At 42.3% G+C, this 21,284-nt stretch overlaps 2 protein-coding genes across 3 annotated transcripts; both read right to left on the bottom strand.

Annotated features, from left to right (window-relative positions):
* Positions 1–1,603: 1,603 nt before the first annotated feature.
* Positions 1,604–11,758, bottom strand: zbtb22b (zinc finger and BTB domain containing 22b). The gene is made up of 5 exons (XM_087835164.1): positions 11,575–11,758; positions 7,995–8,207; positions 6,550–7,299; positions 6,113–6,391; positions 1,604–5,789 (listed from the first exon to the last, which is right to left on the bottom strand). The coding sequence occupies exons 2-5, from the start codon at positions 8,205–8,207 to the stop codon at positions 4,755–4,757; spliced, it is 2,277 nt and encodes a 758-aa protein (XP_087691290.1). The 5' UTR covers positions 11,575–11,758; the 3' UTR covers positions 1,604–4,754.
* A 665-nt stretch (positions 11,759–12,423) lies between these two features.
* On the bottom strand, positions 12,424–20,121 carry kifc1 (kinesin family member C1). 2 transcript variants are annotated; one of them, XM_087835166.1, is made up of 17 exons: positions 20,021–20,121; positions 18,812–18,908; positions 18,313–18,406; positions 17,999–18,052; positions 17,739–17,822; positions 17,216–17,408; positions 16,937–17,102; positions 16,650–16,817; positions 16,333–16,446; positions 16,093–16,179; positions 15,812–16,009; positions 15,241–15,405; positions 14,970–15,108; positions 14,588–14,727; positions 14,421–14,494; positions 14,192–14,267; positions 12,424–13,019 (listed from the first exon to the last, which is right to left on the bottom strand). In XM_087835166.1, exons 2-17 carry the CDS (start codon positions 18,893–18,895, stop codon positions 12,975–12,977), a joined length of 1,881 nt encoding a protein of 626 aa, XP_087691292.1. In that variant the 5' UTR covers positions 18,896–18,908; positions 20,021–20,121; the 3' UTR covers positions 12,424–12,974. The 2 variants fall into 2 exon arrangements, with proteins under 2 accessions (XP_087691292.1, XP_087691291.1); XM_087835165.1 differs by lacking the exon at positions 20,021–20,121 and adding an exon at positions 19,948–20,001.
* Between the last annotated feature and the right edge of the window lie 1,163 nt (positions 20,122–21,284).

The raw sequence follows: 21,284 nt of genomic DNA on the forward strand, positions 1-21,284 counted from the left end.
ACGTCCTGAACATAATCCGACATCAACGACTCCTGAAGTAAAAATTACCGTCAGTACAAACAGGTTGAAACAGGTTGAGTTTCTGTGAACATAAAACTGGATGAATAAACAAACAAATGAACTACTTGTTTTGGTCACATGACCGTCACGTGTAAAGTGTTCAAATGCATTAATCTCCACATTTAAACATGAAATCATCATATTTAGACGTCTCTCACACAATCGCTGAGTCGTCTCTGCAGCCGTTCAGCAGTTGACAAAAACAAACATGATCAAACCCAAACAACCAAATCTGAGTCATACAGGAAACTCTGGAGGTCAAAGGTCACTGTACAAAAGCCAACGGTCTGCACCGAGTCTGAGCTCCAAACCTGCGTATAAAACATCTAAGCTGAGCCTTCACAGAAGGTAAAACATTCACTCTGAATCTCTTTGAGCTGGAAAACATCTCTAAAGGCTAAATATTCATGAGGTCACCAATAACTGCTCTGTGCTGCACGTCTGATTTTCATAAACACACACAACTATCACACTGCTGCAGATGTGTGTGACAGTAACACCTGTATGACCAGAGGGCGGCACAGCTCTTTGAAAGGTAAGTCACTCAGAAAAGTCTGACTTATTGATAAACATAATAACACACCTCCCGTCATGGAAAACGTTTCTCTTTAATTGCACTCATTTCGTGAAAACCTTTCAAAATAAACTAAACAATCAACAGAATGTGAATAAAAAGCTCCAAAACATCTGGGTCTAAAACATCTGCATACTCATCCTGCGGACTGGGCTGTTCTTCAGTGCAATACCAATTTGTACCACAAGACGGCGCACTGACTCAACATTAACTTTATTTGGGGAGGTAAGCCATAAAGATTACGTTCTTTTTATAATAGTGGTCTGAAAAAGGTCAAATCTTCGAGGGTAAATGGGATTCAGGCTGAAGAACTGCTCACCTGTGGTTTAATACACCTGTCTGTGTTTTCAGCAGCAATATAACGGTCCCTAAACGCCTCACACAGCACTGACGCTGTAAAGTAAGTACTGCACTTAAACCACAGCGGCTCTAAAGAACAATCTGTACAGTGAAACTATGAGGTTACATTTAAACTAACTGATCTGAGTTCAGTGTTTTTTTGCTTTTTTTGTGAGTGAACAAAGAAAAACGTCAAACTTCTGCAAGCAACATGTAAATAAACAAAAACAATGCTTTCCAAAAAAACAGTCCAAAAGTTCAAGACTATTTTTACTTAATTAATCAAATAATTATTTTTTTAATAATTGCATCAAACCAGTTAGTAACATTTAAAAACCACACTGAGGAAAATATCCGAAAATTAAAATTAAAGCACGACCTCTACATTATGTTTTAAATACTATTAGGTTCTTCTACATATAGAGACCCACCAAAGATGTAAAGTAAGTATATATAAATCAGCTTCCTCCCTATGAGCTCAATAATAACTAATATTATTATGTTTTTATGGTAGCCTGTTAGCTTTAAGGGTTAAGCAGTACAGCAATGATGTCATTGTTCCCTCATCAATGTGTAACATTTTTGAAATGACGCTCCAAAATCTAATCGTCTACTCCCAAAAAAAAAAATTATTAAATTATGTTTTATAATTGTGCATCTCAGAACACTTGAATATCACGACTATCAAATTTTCATATATTCCATGTTCATATTCATTACACATAAAGTGAAATATTGGAAGCGTGTTTTCAAACTGTGATGATTATTATTAGTCCAGGCTGCTCTGATGGCGCTCTTCAGCTCGTCTGGTCGAGTGTTTCTCATCTTTCTCTTGATGATTCTCCATTAATGCTAAAGTCAGGTGAGCTCGAGGACCAATCAGAGAACAACGTGGTCATCAAACCATTCGGTGCTGCTTGAAAAGAAAACCGACGTCTCCATGAAGCTCTTCATCAGATGGAAGCTGACGGCTGTGTAGATGACAGATGACATCACAGACTGCAGAAACATTAAACAGCTTGGACTCTGTGCATCTCTTCACTCTGCCTCCGTCATTTCCAAATAAAATGTAAAATTTACTTTAATCTGAACGACAGCCTTGGCCTTTTCTCCTGATCCTGGGAAACACACTTCTGTTGTCTCGGGTTCAGTAGTGGGAGCTTCTCATTCCTGGAGCATCTTTCCTGATGACGTCTCCACCTGGAGCCTCTTTCAGGTTCTTTAATTGACTTTTCTCAGCAATCCTCTCAAAGCCGTGCTCATCTTTGTTGCTTCTCCAGATTTTCAATTTTTTTCATTCAGCCAGCTTCCTGGTAATATGCTTCCATAAAGGCATGAAACATTACATGTAATGAATACAGAATATGTGAAGATTTTCTCCATTTGAATTATGAAAAAATAAACTTTTTAATAACATTCAAATTTTTTGAGATGCACTGGTATAACGCAGTCTACTAAAACCTTCATTTACACACTTCTGGAACACATTTTCCTCAAAGAACCTTTAAAGAAATTTTAAAAAGGCAGAAAAAGTGTGATTATAATAATAAAAATATAATTAAAGACAGAAATCTCTCTTCATAACAAACAGAATTAAGGATATTTGACTCTCAGTGTGCAGAACAGCTGCTGAAGATGAGGTTCAGTCTTCACCCGCCTCCATAACTTTATCTAAATGTGCTGTGAGACACTCAGAGGAGGTACACTGTGTAGCTTAGATAAGACCTCAGTGAACTAAACATTACTGAACAGATGGCTGCAGGGTAGGAGGGTAGAGAAACTCTCACAGACTTCCTCCTCTGAAAAATCAGATCAAACAGCATCTGCATCTAAACGTCGCTCCCGGCCTGATGAGTAGATGACGTATATTTCTATATATTTACAGCAATAAGAATATTTTATACTCCTCAAAGCCAAAAAACTCTGCAAACAACAAAGTAATAAAGTGAAAGCAGCAGCAAAACAGTAAGTTAGTCGCCTCCAGCTATAAAAGCTCTGGAGGGGAAGTGATCAGTTACAGGTAGTGTTTGTGTTTGTGTAGAGCTGAAATAAATTTAGCTTCGACTTTTGAACTTCTACACGCGAACATGTTTGAAGGTCACTTCAGTCAGGCTCGAGCTGTACACGTCAGCCTAAAGAAATATTCCTCCCTTCATGCATGACTGAGATCAACGGGCTTCCCTTTGTGACGGCGCGACTGATGCTTCAGCTAAAATAAAGAACCACGTGTAAATCCAACGTAGGTTTAAAGTCCAGTTTGCATTTTGTTGCTACAGACTTAAACTTTAATGGTGTAACTGTGGTTTGTGCTGGATGTTTCAAAGCTTTTATTTTGTAGTGTATTTGCTGATGTTTGCTGAGCTTCAGTTTGAGGCCAGCAGGTGTTTTACACTCTGAGCCCATGCAAGAGCACAGTTTATTATTTATTATCATTTATACCAAACGGAAAAGCCCGGGCATGAAATGCAGATTATTTCAGAGATGGAATAAACATGTCAAGGCCATCCACCCATTTTCTGAGTTCAGTCACCTCCTCAAGCTCATCTGGTTCTGCCCCGAGGCCTCCAACCAGCTGTTTAAAGCCTGGTACAAAGTTATCTTGTCCTCTATTAATATTTCCCCCTTCATATCAATTGCACTCCATATAACTCCCTTCATTAGATTTTACAAAGTCCCAAAGTTAGGATGTTTCTCCCTAAACTGACGGTACTGACTGTAGCTTACAGGCCTCACATCGTCTGAGTGAACTGTGTTTATGAAGCATTTTTAATAAAAGTATCAGAGAATTAAATAATTTATCGTATCTTAAATTATTAGTCTGTTATGAGTCTAAATAGCAGAAATCTGTGCCTATTTATATATATACGGTTTCCTCACTTATGGTGTGCTCCTTAGTCAGTAGTTTGAGTAGCTAGGACGTGTCATAATGGCTGTGTCCATCTTCTACGTACAGTCTATATGCTACACGTGGCTCTTTGTTTTCTCGGAGCTGAATCCTCAGGCTGGGCTTCAAACTGGTGCCAGCAGCATCATCTGAAACAACATGGCAGTGCTGAGTTTGGTCTGTTTTGTGGGTCTGAGGCAGGAAAGTCTGCAGGGTTGCTGCTGCTGTGAGGAAAGTTTGAAAAAACACAAATCTGCATTTTTCTTGGTTCAAACAAACGTTTAGCGTCTGATTAAGTCAGCTGAGAGTTTCATGAACCCCCGGAGCTTTAAAAAAAACAATTATTTTTTCACAGGTTCAATTTGTTTTTGCAGATTTATGTTTTTTTTACTCCAATCGTAGCAAATATATCACAAAACAATACTGCAGAAAGTCACAGCAATTCAGAACAGCCATTTTTCTACTCTACTGAGACTATAATGTCCCCACAGAAGGTAACGGTTAGAGAAGCGCTGTCTTTTAGTTTTTGGTTTCCTCCGGACGCACGCGCATATTCTTCACTCGAAATAAACGAATCGTCTCAGGCGTTTTAAACAAATACTCAGAGACAGAAGGTCCGCTTCTACCAGGCCACGATTCAGAGTGTTGTGAACTGCGGACAACAACAAGTTTCACACGTTTGTCTCAGAAACACCACAGCAGATGAGTGGAAACTCAAAGGAGGTCCTTCGGGTTGTGCGTGTCCAACGGGAGCCTCGCCTGTTTTTTACTCGACCTCTGTTTGAAACTTGTCGGCAGTTAAAAGAGTTTCAGAGTTTCTCACTGAGCTTCTTCTTTTCAGAGCAGCAGCTGTTTGCTTGGAAAGAGGCGCCCGTTGGATTCGACACACAATTTGGTTTAAGTCACGCTACTTTCATTGGCACTGACCTCGCACACGTCTTCCTCACACGCACCCCGACCCAACCCCAGACCGCCAAACATCACAGATCCCTGGCTCTGGGAGACCGCCCCGAGGAGCGCCCCTGCAGCAGCGGCCATGTTGTTGCTCAGAGCGGCACTGCTGCTGTTACCGCCGCCGTGCTGCGGGGACAACACTGACGTTCCTCCCCTCGCGCCACCTCCCAGGACGCCTCCCTGCCCACCCTCACCTGCAGACAGGAGGAGGTGAGGGGAGGAAATCAGATCTGGACCATCCTCACCTCCTCCTCCGCCTCTCCTCCCTCCGTCGCTGCCGCTTCCACCTTCGCCGCTCTCTCCCAGCCCGCTGCGCCTCTCGCAGTGCGAGCGGTGCCTCATGAAGCTGTCGCGCCACATGAACTTCTTGCCGCAGCCGAGGCAGTCGTACGGCTTCAGGCCCGTGTGCGTCTTCATGTGCTCGGTGAGGTGATGCTTCATCTTGAACTTCTTGGCGCAGACGGGGCAGTGGAAGGGCCGCAGGTCCAGGTGCATGTTAATGTGGCGGTCCCTCATGCTTTTGTGGGTGAACGTCTTACCGCAGTGACACATGAACACTTTCCCTGAACCCCCAGAGCCGCCGCCACTGCTGCCGCCTCCGATTCCTCCGCTCTCTGTGCCATCCACCCCCAAACCACCCTGCACCGACAGGTGGACCGCACCGTGCTCCATACTGGGACCTTTGAAGGACGACCCTCCGATCATACCGCCTGCCATCCCCAGAGGCGGCGCGCTAGCATCCAGCGGGAGTCCGGAGGCCTGGCTGTACAGCAGGATCTGGTTTCCCTGCATGTCCAGTGGGAAGAGCTGAGCCCGGGCCGAGGCTGCAGACTGAACCTGACCCAGCAGCGCCGAAACCGCCCGGTTAGCGTTCTGGTTCTGACCCGCAGCGCTGTCGTGAAGGTGTTGCGCTAAAGTTTGGTCCATGAGACTTCCTTCAAACTTGAGGTAGTCCTCTGAAGACTGGCAGTAGTCGACCTACACACAGGGAAACATATTAGAGGTTAAGATTATATAAAAATATCTGTCAATCAAGTTTATTTGTAGAGCAGATGCACAAATCAAGAAAGTTTTCTGTTAAAAATTATGTTTTTTACACATTCTGGTTGCTGTAACTTATTTCAACTAAAGATAGAAATTCTTTGTGTGGCGTTTTAGCGCCCTCTACTGGTCATATGCAAAACCACCACAGCACCAGCTTACAACAGGTCTGCGTCATTATTTCTACAAAGCAAACCGCCCCTCAGCTACTGTCAGGATAATTAAAGCTGTAATCTGATTACACTACAGTTCCAGCTCACCTGTGACTCCATATCGTTCTCCGCTCTGCCCCCGAGCTCGCCTGAAAGGCTCCTGACGTTTGAGATGTTGAAGTTGCTCCTTTCCCGCTCACGTGCCAGCTCCATCTCCCTCTCATCCTCGTCCTCCTCGTCTTCTCCTCCTTCCTCCCCGGAGACCACGATCAGGTCGTCGTCCTCTGTCCGTTCGGTTTTCACCACCACCCACTGCTTGCGAGGCATGATGCTGGGCTGGCTGTAGGTGGGACGCTTCTGCAGCGGCAACGCAGAGTCCTCTCCGTCCTTTTATTGAGATATTTCACATTATGTACAGAAAACACAGGATACGAACAAACAAACTGTAAACACTAACTCGATTATTAAAGTTCAACTTTTCTTTCATAATAAAAGCTCTTCGTACAAATTAAAGGTCGACTATCTTCAGGTTGCTCAGACCTCACCTGATAGGATGAAACCCCAAAGCTGTCGCTGACCCCGACCTCCTGCTCTGACACTGAGCTCATCTTCTTCCTCCTCCCGCTGCCTCCTCCTCCTGTGCTTCCTCGTTTCCTTTGATGGTACAGCACCTCCTCCTCTTCCTCCTCGGCTTCCTCTTCCTCCTCAATAAGGAAGGCTTCTTCGCCTCCTGATGGAGTGCAGTAGCTGGGGGTGTTGTTAGCCCCGCCTCCATCCCCAGAAGCTCCCGTTGCAGCCGCGCCACCTCCCCCAAAGCTGCTCCCGTCCCTGGGGCTGAAGTAGTTGGTGCTGCTGGGTGATTGGCTCTCGCTCACCGACGGGCGGCTGGGAGGCTGGGAGGCTCGCGGGGGCTCGTTAGACTCCCCAACCTGGACTTGACCAACACTTCCAGCACCAGCAGCTCCATTACCCCCACCTGCTCCACCGTCACCATTGCTGCTGCTACAGCCAGAGTTGGCTGATCCTCCAGCTCCACTCATTCCATCCTGCACAGCCCCACCTCCTCCACCTCCGCCGCTCCCTCCTGCCGCCGCGGCTCGGCCCTCCTTCAGTAGCTCCGTGCATTTGTCCACAATGTGCCACATCTGCAGGACGCTGCCCACTGTGAGGTAGTTGACGATGTCATCGCGCAGCATCCGGAGCTGACCCGTGTAGGCGCAGCTCAGCACGCTCTCAAACGCCAGCGGGTCCATCACTGCCGGGATGGAGACCGTGGACATGTTCTTCAGTAGTACCTGGAGGCAGATGGAGATCAAAACATCACATAATTAAGCTTTTTCATTTTGTAACGATCCCTCCTGCCTCCTCCTCCTCTCCTTCATCACACTGCAACATCACCCACATGGTCAGAGTCCAAAGTTATTTTCTGGTGTACACAGACAGTCAATCTGTCTGCCAGCCCCTCAGACAGGTAACAGGGGTCTGATGAAACCTCCCACCAGTTTCACTAAGCAGATATTTGGCAGATGACTGAGGCTCTCTCGAAAACCAATAATTACAGCATAAAAAAAGCACAAGTAAAGTGTTTGTGTGAGGCTGCTGTCACACAGTACGTCTTTATTATCTTCTAACTCTGAGCTCCCGTATAATTAACCTGCGTGACTGTTCACATCTATTCTGTCTCGCCTCGTTTATTCTGTTTGTCTGAGGTAGAAATAAGAAGCGGCAGATGGCTTCAAACACAGATTCACATTTTATGTCTCCAGCGTGTCAAAGACACAGATTTTGTGTTAGCAGAGAAAACTGGGAGAAAATGCAAACAAGCTGCTGATTACACAACCGTGTGAGACCAACTAATCCTGTCACCTGTCTGTCTTTCTATAGGCAATCTAATGTTCTGAAGTTTTGCTCAGGCACAAACTGCGACGGCTATTCTTGTCTGACGCTAATAAAGATCCAAGGCTGAGCGAGAGTCGGTGCGTTCATCCACCTGGTCGTGGAAGTAAGGCGAGGACGCAGCCAGGACGCAGCGGTGGGCCTTGAACACTTGTCCCTGGACATGGATGGAGAGGTCGCAGAGGCTGCCGTCCTCTCTCTGCCGGTTCAGGCTGTCCAGCACCGAGGTCTGAGCGCCGGGGAAGCAAACCTGAACCACTGAGCCGCTGCCGCTGCTGCTTCCCACCTCCATGGGCACAGACTGCATCTGTGAGGAAGAAAAACCTTCATGACTCCCACAGCCGGAGGTTAAACTTCCTGGTTTGTTACTGCTGACTGGCAGGTTGTGCTGACGAGGCTTTAAATCTGAGGCTTTAAATCTGAGGCTTTAAATGACACGAACAGTGAATCTATTCAAGTATGGAGGAAGCTCTTTGAATGGGTCACATGACTGCACCTCTCAAGTAATTAAGTATTAAATAAAATATCATGTTAAGAAAAACGTCTGTTTTATTTATAAAAACAACCGTGACTGCAGTTTGCAGTTTATTGGGTTACTGGGTTGTTGGAACTAGAGCGGGACAACAGCCTTGCAACAAATCTCCACCTCGCTCACGGCAGAGGGTTCAGATCTTTCTATAAAACGTTCGCAGCTGTGCTGAAACAATCAACAGTTGTTTTCTATATAAACAAATCTTTTTTTTTTAAATTTAGTTCCTTTCATTTTAATAAATATATAAAGAGAAGAGATTGAAACTTCAAATAATTACAAAAAAATTACAGAAAAGCTGAAAATCCTCAGAGTGGAAACATAATTTTAGCTGTGTCTTTAAAATTACACAAAATTAATGATTAAATAATCGTTACTGATGTAATTTCTGTCAATCAGCTAATCAATTGCCGAATCTCTGATTAAATTGATGATAATTTTAGAGGTGAAGGGCTTTAAACTCAACTATGCTGGATTTCAAACAAAGTGCATCACAGAGGAATGTGACTGTAGGCAATATAAATGTAAACTTGAAGATATTGATCAGTAATTAAGGTAAACTAAGTAACATGTGATAAAATGAGCATCTGTAACTTTATAAAAGTTTTGGTAAACATATTTATGGAAAATTTAAGGAATGACTGCAGACTCACTGATGGTGCTTATACAGCTCAGAGTAACGCTGGTGCAGTCTTACATCATCACCTACACCTGTCGGTCTTTTCTGATGTAATGATATGCAGGCAGGTTATTTAAATAATAACTATAAATTTAACTGTGACGCACTTTCTTTGAACATCAGAAGTAATATTTTCCTTTAATCTGACCTTTTCATTCCAAAATAAATTACATTTAAATTAGTGCTGTCAAAATTACAGCATTAACGCAAATTAATCCGCCATCACGGTCAACACGATTAAAAATTTTAATCGCAATTAACGCATCTGGAGTGCAGGATGACTCAAAATCCCTTAAGTGTTTCTGTCAACGCATTTGTCGGGCAATTTGTCCAAGTAGAGTTACCTTCACACATGCGCAAATGGGCAGTTGATCTGGTAGTGACGGGCAGCTGAAGATGATAAACGCACACTGGCCCTCTCGATGGGAAATTTGAGTATTAAAAAATAACAAGACAGAACAGTCAACCGACACAAAGTATTATGCACATTGTGCAGGAAGGAATTTTCTTTTCACCGAAGCACTTCCAGCTTAAAATATCACATTGACGCGAATCATATGTTAGTCGGGGATGCTGCTAGCACTTTGGCTAATGCGTCACCCAGCTGCGACAAACCACTCACGGAGCATCGGGGACTCAGTAAGTCTCGGACATATTGGTCGTGTCCAAATTCATGGGCTGCATCCTCCTGAGGACCCGGCCTTCGCGGTCTACGTGGGCCGGGTACTCAGGAGGTCGGGTAGGCCGGAAGTAAACGGCTATGGAATTGGACGGTCTAGCCTTCTCGATCTACTCCCGCCCTTAATTCAGAGTATTTCCGGTTGTCAGCGCCACGGCACGAAAATGGACCCCGAAATCTTTCTCCGTTTTTTGTGTTCATTTTTAATTATCAACGAGCTAACCCACATTCTCGCCTGAAAATATGTTTAAAGTTTATTTTGTGGCCCGGAAAGATTAATAAAAGTAATTTTAAAACTTAGTAGCGGCCGCCATTGCCGGAAACTGGAGCTTGGCTGGGCCGCGCTATGAATTCTGGGATATGGTGGGCCAAGAAGGACACACCCGACCCATCCTTCAAATTCGGGGAAAAGGAGGACGCATTTGTCGGCTGCATTCGGAGGAGTCTACGAATTTGGACAGCCTTCGGCGCGTCGCTGTGACATAATTGGTCTACAAATGCGGCCTCAGGAGGATGCAGCCCATGATTTTGGACACGACAATTGACTGACACAATTGCCAAGTGGATTGCAACAAACCTCAGACCTATTAAAATCGTTGAGAACACACGCTTTACATAGCTTTGGTTCCTCGTTTCAAGGACTTGAAGGTCCTCCCCAAAAGTGAACATTCAAAGATTCTTTGTGTTTATTCTGCATTTACTTCATTATGTTGCATAAATGTCAGTTACAAGCTTAAATATAAAGTTAAGTAATTGCAATTAGGCTATTGATCAGGTAATTGCGATTAATTACAGAAAATTGTGCGATTAATTAGTTAATTTTTTTTGATCTATTGACAGCACTAATTTAAATAAATTAAATGGAAAGAAATAATGTTACCTGAAAACTCAAAGCTATATGTTTCAGTTAAAATGGTTTAAGTTTATATATATAATCATGTTGAACTCATTGACGATGACAGAGACAGAGAAACTGACTTCATTAGAGATGTTAATGCTCTGAAAGGATTTGAATTTTACCTCAGAAACACTGGAAATCTGTCCAGTCATTAAGGGAGCAGATAGCCTCAGTTAGAGGACAGTGACAGCCTGATTTTATCCGCCTGTCTGTGAGCCTGAAATCACTGACAGGCTGCACATCACACACAAACGAAACTTTAGTAATCCCAAAAGTTACAGCAGCCAAAAACCATCAACACAACCTCTGACAGAAGAGCTGCAACCAGAACAGCTCAGTAACATAAACACGATTGAAACCAAAAACAGAACAAGTTAAAATCAAAAAGTGAAATAAAAATAAATACTTGAGTTCAATAACAAACCTAAACGCCCAATTATAATCAGCTGCTCAGTTTATGCTGCACATCAAATATTTACTGTAGTTATGACAGCTGACATCATCGGTGTCCGTCTGAACTTCACATTAAACTCGAGCAGCACATCTGTGCAGAGCCTCCTTCATTAAACTCATTAATTAATCATCAGAAACCCGCACAGTCCACGCCGGACGTAACCGGCAGACTTTATGGGGAGAAAAAAAAGAAAAAAAAATCAACAGCTGGACTGCACACTTTAACTTTACCGCTACAAAAGCGAAGCTGCTGGTTGGAAATGCAGCTGTGCTCGTGGTGCAGATGTTTTTTCCCCGGTGGCGGTGTTCTCCGTTCAGACAGACAAACGGCGGCATCTGGAAAACCGTCAGAGCTCCGGACTCCAATCACAGCCGCACAGATGTGACGTTAGCCTGCTAGCTAGCCCAGTCGGGCCGCCGCCGACGTTAAACTCACCGTTTTCAGTTGACACCTGAGCCCGTTACAGTCCGGCCTCTGACCGAGCGGAGGGCGGCGGGTCCTGCCGGTTCATCCAGGCCCTGAAGTTTGGGGAGCATTTTTGAGAAAAAGCTCCTCGCAGCTGATCTCCGCAGCAGCAGACAGCCACACGTCGCCTTTAAGAGCGACCCAGACAGACGAGCCAGACTTTGGCCGACACAAAATAAACTAAAAAAAAAAAAAAAAAATCCTGAAAACACTCAAACATGCTGCTCATACATCACTGCTGCTGAAAACTACCGGGTTACAAACAAACAACTAAATCTGACTGCAGGCTGGGTTTAAACTTTAACTATTTAAATACAACACATTAGAGAGGAAACTTTAAAAACGTTCATTTGAAAGAAAATATGAAGTTCAAATTTACATTTTGTACTGGACACCGAGGAAACCTTAGCCCTTACATATACTTCTGTCGTGCCTTCACAGTATGGACCAGGGCAAGAATTAGATCATGATTTAAAATTGATAATTTAATATTTAAAATGCATAAACAGCTTGCCTAACTAATAAATGGATGAATAATCATATATAACTTTGTATAATCATTACAAACGTTATACATCATTAAAAAAAAAAAAAAACTCATCGTTAACATTTACAAATATCAATACTGAAGATTACAACGATCCACATTAAGACCAGTCTGTCCATTCAAAGCAGTGAACGGCAATCCATGATGCCTTCATAACTTTAAGAAAGAAAAGGAAAGAAAAAGGCAATAAAATGCAACAGCCTTTAAATTTGGTTTTATTTGTAGAGTAAATGTAATGCGTACATGTGTACATGTCAAAAATAAACAATTCCCACGAAACATACTACTTGTAAAATAGCCATTATACAGTATATATACAAACATAATCTAACATTGGTGAAAACACTCAATGTTACCGTCGTTCACTTCCAACAGCAGGTAAACACAAGAGTTACATTAATCAAAAATCAGTAATTTCTGAGTTTACCTCTCACTTCATGCTAAAACAGCTGCTTTGAAAAAACCTAAACACTGACGCCCTGCTTTCAGAGCACAAATATAAAATATAGTCAGGAACGGCCGACTGAAAAGCTTAAATGTGTGAAATCAATTTTTTTTTCCTTTTTTCTTTTTATTGAAATGCACGGCAACTCCTTTTGTGGTGAAGCTAGCATCACTACACACAAGTACAGATATATGGAAAGTTTGAAGCATTTTAGATTCAGACAAGTTGTTTGAAGTACTAATTAGAAGAAATGACATTTTTACATGTATAGATATAGATACTGATATATCATGATATAGTCATGACAAACTCAGCGAGTGTGGAAACCTGAGATGAACCTAAAAGTAGAAAACTCAGGATTTTTTTTAAAAATAATTTCTACTTTTTGTTGGCAGTCGCTGTCCCGATGACGCAGTCGTTCACCTGCGGGGGAGAAAACAAAACAAAATTGTCAAAAATGTTAAAGTTACAGTGAAACTTCAAATCCTTGTACACTTCAGTGGTATTTATACTGTAAACTTAATCCCTATGCTGTAAACTGACATGTAACTCTAGGAATCACTCATTTCATCCACTTTTGCCGCCATTTTCCACATTAATTAGAAGAAAAAATAAATCGATTAGCTCAAAGAAATTCCACTGCAGACGAGTGTTTTGGTGGTTAAACTGCAAAGCACATGGTGCAGGCCACTTCTGTGGGCTCTATCAGGGATTTATATGTGACTAGTCGACTAATTGTCACTAGTCTGTATCAGACTTACTAGTCGTTCAATCTAAATGTTAAAATTTTAATTGATGCCCAATGCTGGTACATTGTGTTCTAAATGTTAGGCAGCGATCTGCCACCAGATGGCGCACTGTTGTTGAGAAACACCATAAATCTATTAATCTACCCTGATCTTCTTGTTAACACTGAGATCGTAGATACACGCAGAGGAAATTACTCTTCTCAAAGGTGGAAAACCTCTCCTTTAGGAGAGCGGTTAAGTCAATGGGGGAGGGGCTCAGAGTAGAGTCACTACTCCTTCGCATCAAAAGGTGACAGCCACCTGGCCCAGGAGGTTCCAACTGGGCACGTCCTACCAGAAGGAGGCCCCAGCATCCCCGGTCATGCTAGCAAGTTTATATCTATCAGCTGTGGTCAGGAGTGGTCCTTCCTGCTGCCCCCACAACCTGACTAGAAAACGGACACAACGCGCCACACTCCGTTGTACTTTTAGATTCTCAAATGATTGTCATATTTTAATAGAACATCTTTTGTAGTAATGCATTTTTATTTGTATTTAACAGAATGTGATTAAAAATACATCTGCGTCTAGTTTGACAGTTTCTATTAAACAGTTCTGAAAATTAACTCAATATCTGAATGTTCCTTAGTTTTACTTTAGTTGGTCAGTCTAATTGTTTCCCCCTCGATTAGTCGACTAGTAAATAAGACGCCAGGAACATCCTTACTCTTCAAACAAAACGTGAGTATGAATTGTTTTTCATTAAAATGGATATGGAGTATGGCTTTGGTTTACCATAAACAGCTAATGTAAGGACATCATTAATGTACTCTGTCCAATGAACACTGGAAACAAGACTGCACTGACCTTGCTGGCAAACCTCAATGAGTTCAGAGTTTCCCCAAAGCTGTCGGGCTCCGGGGCGATGTTAACAAACATCAAGCTGGAGATAAAGACATCCAAAATTAGCGCCAAAGAATAAACAGTCACAATCTGAAGTGATGAGATCAAACTCTCAGTTGAATATTTATTGGGGATTAATTCCTTCAGTTTTATGTATCGTCATTATAAAGATTTGTGATGCCAACAAACTCACGTTTTGCTGTTTCCCCCCAAACATCCCTGCAGGAGGTAGGTGAGCTTCGAGTTCCTGTAGGGAACGTAACTCTCCTGAAACACAAAGGCCAAAAAAAAATCATTAATACTGGAAACGTAAAGAAAGCAGGTGTGCCGTCTAAGACTACAGAAACTGCAGCTGCAGACCTTGTTGGCCAGAGCGGCGATAACGATGCCCAGGTTGGACAGCGAGCCGTTGATGGCGGTCATCTCTTTGAAACGGTCGCCCTGAGACTGGCTCTTCACCATTCGCTCACTGCCAGCCAAGTCCACCAGGCACAGAGTGGCTACACACACAGAGAAAAGCAACTCTTATAGGAAGCAGTGTTCAGTTTTTCCTTCCATTAAATGTAATTTTAATACTTTACAAAACACAATACTTCTTTTAGCGCTCAAACATTAACGCTGAGTCATCAGAGCAGATTTTGCACTGGTTACAGTAACAATAACTAACCAGACTCAATATTATAGATCCAAAAAGAAGAAACCACATTCCTGACGCTGGTACTTCCAGTGGGATTATACTCACATTTGCACTTGACATCCCTGCCGGCATTGACTCCCTCAATATCCAGCTGGAAGACTGAGTGGGAGCGAGACGAGCGGTCATTCTGGGCTGTCTGGGCAGTGGAGCGATTACGATTGGCCAAAGCAATCAGACCGAGAACCTGAGAGGATGAGGGAACGTTTTAAAACACAGAGCATCGATAAAGTTTGATATATTTGCAACGTTTGGTAACAATTTGTCAGCTGATTTGAAATAAATTTTGTTCTGAGCTACAGATGTCTGTCTGCTGTACCTGATCCTCATTGCAGACCCGCTCATAGGTGAGATTAGTGATTGTCACTTCGTTGCTGGTTGTCTTGCGGATCTCGTGCTCAGGTCTCTTGCTGGACTTGCCGGTGTACAGAAGGTCCCTCAGGGTCTCATTGTAAATTTCGACAAAGCTCGCTGTGAACGTGAACTGAAATAAAAACTAAAATGAGCACATTCCCTCATAAAAGCACCGCGAGGGCACACAGCAGACCGCAGTATGAAATCCCTCTGACGCTGAGGAGCAGAAGCAATTTAACACTAAAGTGAGACTTTTGTGGATAAAAGAAAAGCACAACATTAACAGTGCGGCAGATTAATCATAAAAGCTCCACTCATATCTGTATGCTCAAAATCATCTTTGGTGCTTAAGGAAATATGGCCGACTGTGGTAGAAAAGCAGTCTGGTCTCAGACGAACAACCTGTAACACTAACTACTCAAGTCTCTCAGATAGTCTGCACTTTAAAAGCTGCTGCTCTACCACCGTGTAAAACCAAATGTAAAATTCCTACCACTGACCTTCTTTTCAGACATTCAAACACAAACCAAACCAACCTCCCAGCCTTGTTCTCCCAGTTTTCCTGCAGCTTTAAAGATCTGCTGCACAGCTCTGGGAATGACACCTCTGGTCTCGTCAAACTCGTCGCCCTCCATGGTGTACGTCTTCCCACTTCCGGTCTGACCGTAGGCAAAGCAGCAGACGTTGTAGCCGTCCAGTGCCGACTGCACCAGCAGTGAGATCTCCTCAAAGACCTGAAGATAAAGACAAATTTAGGAATTTCCTCCACGCACAGGCGGGGACCACAAAATGAAAAACAGTAAAATGTGATATTCACCTCCTGCTGGGAGGCCCGAGGACCAAACACACGGTCGAAGCTGAAGTTGTAATTCTTCTGAGTGTCGACAGTTTTGCCCGTGTGAGACTGAAAAGCACAAAAACTCAGTTCAGTTGTTTGTTTGTGCTTCCTCTTTGTTAAGCGCATCTACGCTGACACTAACACATGTTAACTCACACAAATCAAATTCTCTACAGCCAACAGTTTCTTTAAACATGCGTTAAGCGTCCTCATTCTTACCTCCTCAGTTTTAGCCAGCGTTATCGCTTTATTGTCACTTGTGGCGAGTTGTATATGCTTGGGAAAGCCTCCACCTACCAGAGGACGCACTCTGCAGAACACTCTGATATTACCCTGCAAGAGAGAGACTGAAACTTAATATTTTATTGGTTGCAGCAAAAGCCGAAGGATGATTGGACAAATGTGACCAGCACACACCAAAAATAACCAAAGAACAGAGAAAACATTCACATTTTGTTATCAGAGTCAGTATTGGATTTAAAGAACAATTTGTGCACATGAAGAGGCACTTTTATTGCTAACAGAGGCAAACTTGCCTTGAGCTCTTGTATGGTGTTGTGGAGCCGTCTGCGCTCCATCTCTCCGGCGTAAATTTCATCCTTCTGCTGGGCAACAGTTTCTTTCAGAGACCGAACCTCCTCCTCGGAGTCTCTGAGGTTTGCCTGCACACGGGCCAGCGTTGACTCCTGCACAGAGAGCTTCATCTGGAGCAGAAAGAACGACAAATGATATTAAGGTTCGGCAGGTCGGCCCATCTGTACGTTTATCTAGTGATAAAAAACAAGCACGGCTATTCTCAGCTGCTGTTCAGTCAATCTTTTACCTTCAGAGTCTGCAGCTCCGTCTCTTGGCTGTCTCGGAGAGTCTCCATCACTTTGTATTTCCCCTCCAAGTTGGTGAGCTCCTTCTGAAGAAAGTTCTTATCGCTCAAGACTTTCTCCAGCTCATCCTGGACTCCTGCCAACACCTGCAGCTTCCTCTCATACTCCCTAAAAATCCCAGAACATAAAAGCAAAGTCAAGTTGTCAATGATTAACACGACAATTTCAGGAGTAAAATTCCTAACTGTACGTTTATTTTCCAAATGAAATAGTCCTCGTACCCGATCTGGCTCCTCTGTATCTGAAGCTCCTTCTCAACTTGCACAATTTTTCTTTGGCTCTGGGACACCGAGTCTTGCAGAACCTCATTTTCCTGATTCAGAGTCTTAACTTTTATTTGGTAGTTACGGACCTTATCCTCCATGTCGCTGACCTTGCCCTTCAGATCCCAAGGGTTTCGTTTTTGTGTTCCACCTGTACACAAACGCAACATTTTCAATTTGGTTTTTTTGGTCTGTTAAGAAAAACTATTCTACAGAAGCAACCTTTAAACTTCAAATGCATAAAGATGAAACAGTGACGGCTGAATTACATTTAGGCGCTTCATGTTTATGGTCGTCTTTGCACAAACTCACTCAGAATCGTGGCTTATTTCAATTTACTGGGTCACTTTTTTCACACTTTGAAACATTTTCAAAAGCATTTAAAATTTATGGGGGGTTACTAACAAATCAAAGCCCCAAAATATAAACGTTTAGTTGTCAGAAGAAAGTTAGTTGTTGTCGAGCAGAATTAATTTCTCACCTGTTTTTGTGCCGGTGGATGCAACGGGTTGTTTCATGTTGCCTCCCTTTGCTGCAGTTGAAGCTACAGACTGCTTAATGACACCTAAACAGTAAATAGATGCATTAAATGATCACATGTTCATCTGGGACCAAGCTACATAAGATATGACACTGTCCATGAACAAACTTGATTAAACTTTAAACTGCTTAATCACTGCTCCAGATGAAGGTTTGTGACCACAGTGTCTAAAGTTCTGCCACACACTTAGCATTTCTTACCTCTAGACGGAGCTGCAGCTACAGTGGCAGCTCCTGCAGCTCTGAGTGGCCTAGCTGTGTTGGAGAGAGTGAAACAAAGGACATTTTCGTCAAAATGATAAGAGGACAGAAGCACAATATACAATGTGAAAACGTGTTCTACTCAATGATTTTTTTAGATAAAGTTAATGCAGTTTTACTTTTTGACTGGTTTAGTTCGGGGACAGCGTCTTAATGAAATGCGTTACTGAGATAAAGTAGTTCTCCGACATAACCCAATGTAGTTTGGAGTAAAACAAAAAGATTTCAACACTCGGGATTGAGACGTTACTTACAGATAGGTGCTCGGGTTGCTGCGAGAGCAGGTCGCTTGGTACCAATGACCGTAGCCGCTGGTTTAACCGGATCTGCATCCTTACGGAGTCTCTTCTGCAAAACAAAAGACCCCATTAGCATACAGTGAGAACAAACCTGAGTCTTGCGCAGGTTTCAGGGTAAAACCTCCCCCCCAAATGCACATTTGCCACACAAAATCCATCACATGGGATAGATGTCCCAGAAGAGCTTCCATGCTGAAGTACCACAACAAGAACTCCTTTATATCACAAACCCTGCAGCTGCTGTATTGCAACAATAAGAAGAAATTTGGTTTACCATCTAAACCTTTTCAGGCAAAGCAGCATGGCCAGCTGTGGTTTACTAGCCTTCTAAGATACCTGCATGTGCATGTGAGGATGACTCACCTCCAGCAAAAATTAAACTCACAAATACTTAACAGTAATCTAAAAGTCAGTCAGTAGCAGTAAAAAGGTAAACAGAAGGGTTTACACAAACCTGTGCAGGTGCCAAGTCCTGGGCGTTCTCCGCGCTGCTGCACGCCAGTACCCTCTTACTTGACATTACTGGCAGGCGGGACATGCTCTGTTGTGGGCTAAGAGGTGGATTATTGTTAAAACAGATACAAAGAAAAAAAGCTTATTTCTTCATCATGAACAGCCACAGATTGAGTATATAAACCATTATTATTAAATTGGGCCTTTAGTGGTTGACTACCGCTGTATGCAAGGCAGATCTGTATATAGTAATGGCAGAAATCTGCCTTTTCACACATTTTTTGGACATCAAAAATGTGTAAAAACCTGTCATGATATTTAAGTTGCACTTTTGTTTTTTTTCCTAATAATAAAACCCAAAGAAATGTTTTCCTCACTTCAAAGCTGTACTGCCACTCAATAAATCATTTTGCGTTTAAAACCCACTCGACATTTTAACACTGTACTCTGTATTTAAAAAAAAAAAAAAAACAGTAGTGATCTTTCGTGTTACCCGAGGTGCAGTTGTATTTACCATTAAGCACACCAAGAACAACAACAGTCACTTGCATATCATGTGCCACATTTATTTTGACAAGACAGTAACAACGTGGTAAAGCCAAGTTTTATTAAGTAGCTGTTAAAATAACGTTGGCGTCTCCGATGAGACTTGGGTGTACTAGTAACCAATACAATGGAGACAAACTAGGGTGTTGCACGGTGATCCACACCTGCTTGGATATAGCACTCATATAAAAGTGCCTGCTAATCATCAATCAATCACATGAAAACGTAATATTTACGTTTACAGTGAAAAATCACACGATTTAGCGTTAACTCAGCTCAGATAAACTTTTAATAGACCCCTATAACAGAGGTCCGACTTTAGTAACTTACCGAGTGTGATGTGAGCCTAAACAAAGCCACTGTGTCAACAGTTTTTAGCATTTACATTAACCAAACTTAACTTGCGTAATTATCGAGTTAAACCAAGATAGAAAATCTTACTGGGACAAGCTAATTTTTATATCAGCTTTGATTAAATTACGTAAAGACAACACCGACACTAAACCCCTTCGTATGATCGCTAACGTTGACGGCAGATACCCTTAGTACGAAAAGGAACTTCTACATTAAATTACAAAACTTTGCTCTTACGGTTTAAATCGAGTTCCGCCACACAAACTGCAGATTAAAACACATACTTCACTGTAATTTATGAAACAATTACCTTAAAAACAATTTCCGTGTCCGCGGGATCTCCGTCCTCGACCGTTTAAATTTGAATTGAACTACCTTGGTGAGCGTCTTGCCGTGATTGGCCGAGATAGCCCGAACCCTGCCCCCGTACGTGTGTATGCTTGTTTCTACTTTCGGAGTTTTCTGCTTGGGCGGTATATACCCTGTTTGCATACTTGTCTCCAGTGCTAAAGGCCAAACTCTAACTGACTTATGATCAAACGAAACCCATTTTATGGGTCATTTATACATTTTATTCACTCAATTAAAAAAAAGTCGTATAATTTTAGTATATACGAATCGCTTTCTTTTTCAAGTACATTAATTAAAAATATATATAATTGTTATAATCCATTTTTTTTAGCTACATTGTTTAAAATAAACATCATACGGTGGCCCGGAGGTGCAAAAGGCAACTGTTTGGGGAAAAAACGCGCATTGACTTATAATTCTTAGCATTTCTATTCCAAAGCTTAAAACACAGCTTAAAACGGCTGAAAGAAGTAGTGTAAAACATTAAATTACATGCTTTGGTATGGTTTGCTACGTTTACAGAAATATAATCTGTTCTTTTTAATTGTTTTGATAAATAATTTTTATGACAGAAATCTTTGGACTGCTTCTGGTAAGACACACGTACACTCTATAAAAATCCATGTGCAGTTTGTATATGCTTTCCTAGCAAAAGCATTGTTTTTCTACAAATGGAGCTAAAAGAAACACATCACGTTGTAGGTCTTGGTGTAGACCATAGGTGTCAAACTCTGGCCCGCGGGCCAAATTTGGCCCGCAGCCTAATTACATTTGGCCCGCGAAGCCATACCAAATTATTATCAGAGCTGGCCTACTGGTATTATACAGCTAATATATATATTGTTTAGTATTAAGCTTTGCTTGTTCCATATTCAGTTTTTCAGCAAAATGTGTTTGAGTCCATAAGAAAAGATTCATTCTTATATCTGGAGGAATAAATATATTTCAATAAATATTAACGTTAGCCCACGACTTTGTTCCAGTTTTGAATTTTGGCCTACTGTGTATTTGAGTTTGACACCCCTGGTGTAGACAGTCTTCTAAGCATGTGAATTCTTTTTTATACGATTGCTAAGCCTTTGCAGCATAGTCCACTGCAATTTCCAAACCACGTGGGGATGGTAGAATCAGATTCCCTGAACCTGAATCAAAAATTCAACTTCATTAGTTTTGAGAAAAATACCCCCTGATCTTTACCCTGGGTATCTAGGATAAAACTGACC

This window comes from Neolamprologus brichardi, chromosome 22 (assembly GCF_056152115.1).
Source record: "Neolamprologus brichardi isolate AB-2024 chromosome 22, ASM5615211v1, whole genome shotgun sequence".
In the NCBI taxonomy this organism is placed as follows: domain Eukaryota; kingdom Metazoa; phylum Chordata; class Actinopteri; order Cichliformes; family Cichlidae; genus Neolamprologus; species Neolamprologus brichardi.

What these genes read in the sequence shown, in the direction of transcription:
- zbtb22b (XM_087835164.1), bottom strand. Translation starts at nt 8,207, where the DNA reads ATGCAGTCTGTGCCCATGGAGGTGGGAAGCAGCAGCGGCAGCGGCTCA. An exon ending in TTGGGGTTTCATCCTATCAG is followed by an intron (nt 6,392 to 6,549) that starts GTGAGGTCTGAG and finishes TCTCAATAAAAG; the next exon opens with GACGGAGAGGACTCTGCGTT. An exon ending in AGAACGATATGGAGTCACAG is followed by an intron (nt 5,790 to 6,112) that starts GTGAGCTGGAAC and finishes CCCTGTGTGTAG; the next exon opens with GTCGACTACTGCCAGTCTTC.
- kifc1 (XM_087835166.1), bottom strand. Translation starts at nt 18,895, where the DNA reads ATGTCCCGCCTGCCAGTAATGTCAAGTAAGAGGGTACTGGCGTGCAGC. An exon ending in AGGACTTGGCACCTGCACAG is followed by an intron (nt 18,407 to 18,811) that starts GTTTGTGTAAAC and finishes TTTGTTTTGCAG; the next exon opens with AAGAGACTCCGTAAGGATGC. An exon ending in GGGTCTGCAATGAGGATCAG is followed by an intron (nt 15,109 to 15,240) that starts GTACAGCAGACA and finishes TCATCCTCTCAG; the next exon opens with GTTCTCGGTCTGATTGCTTT.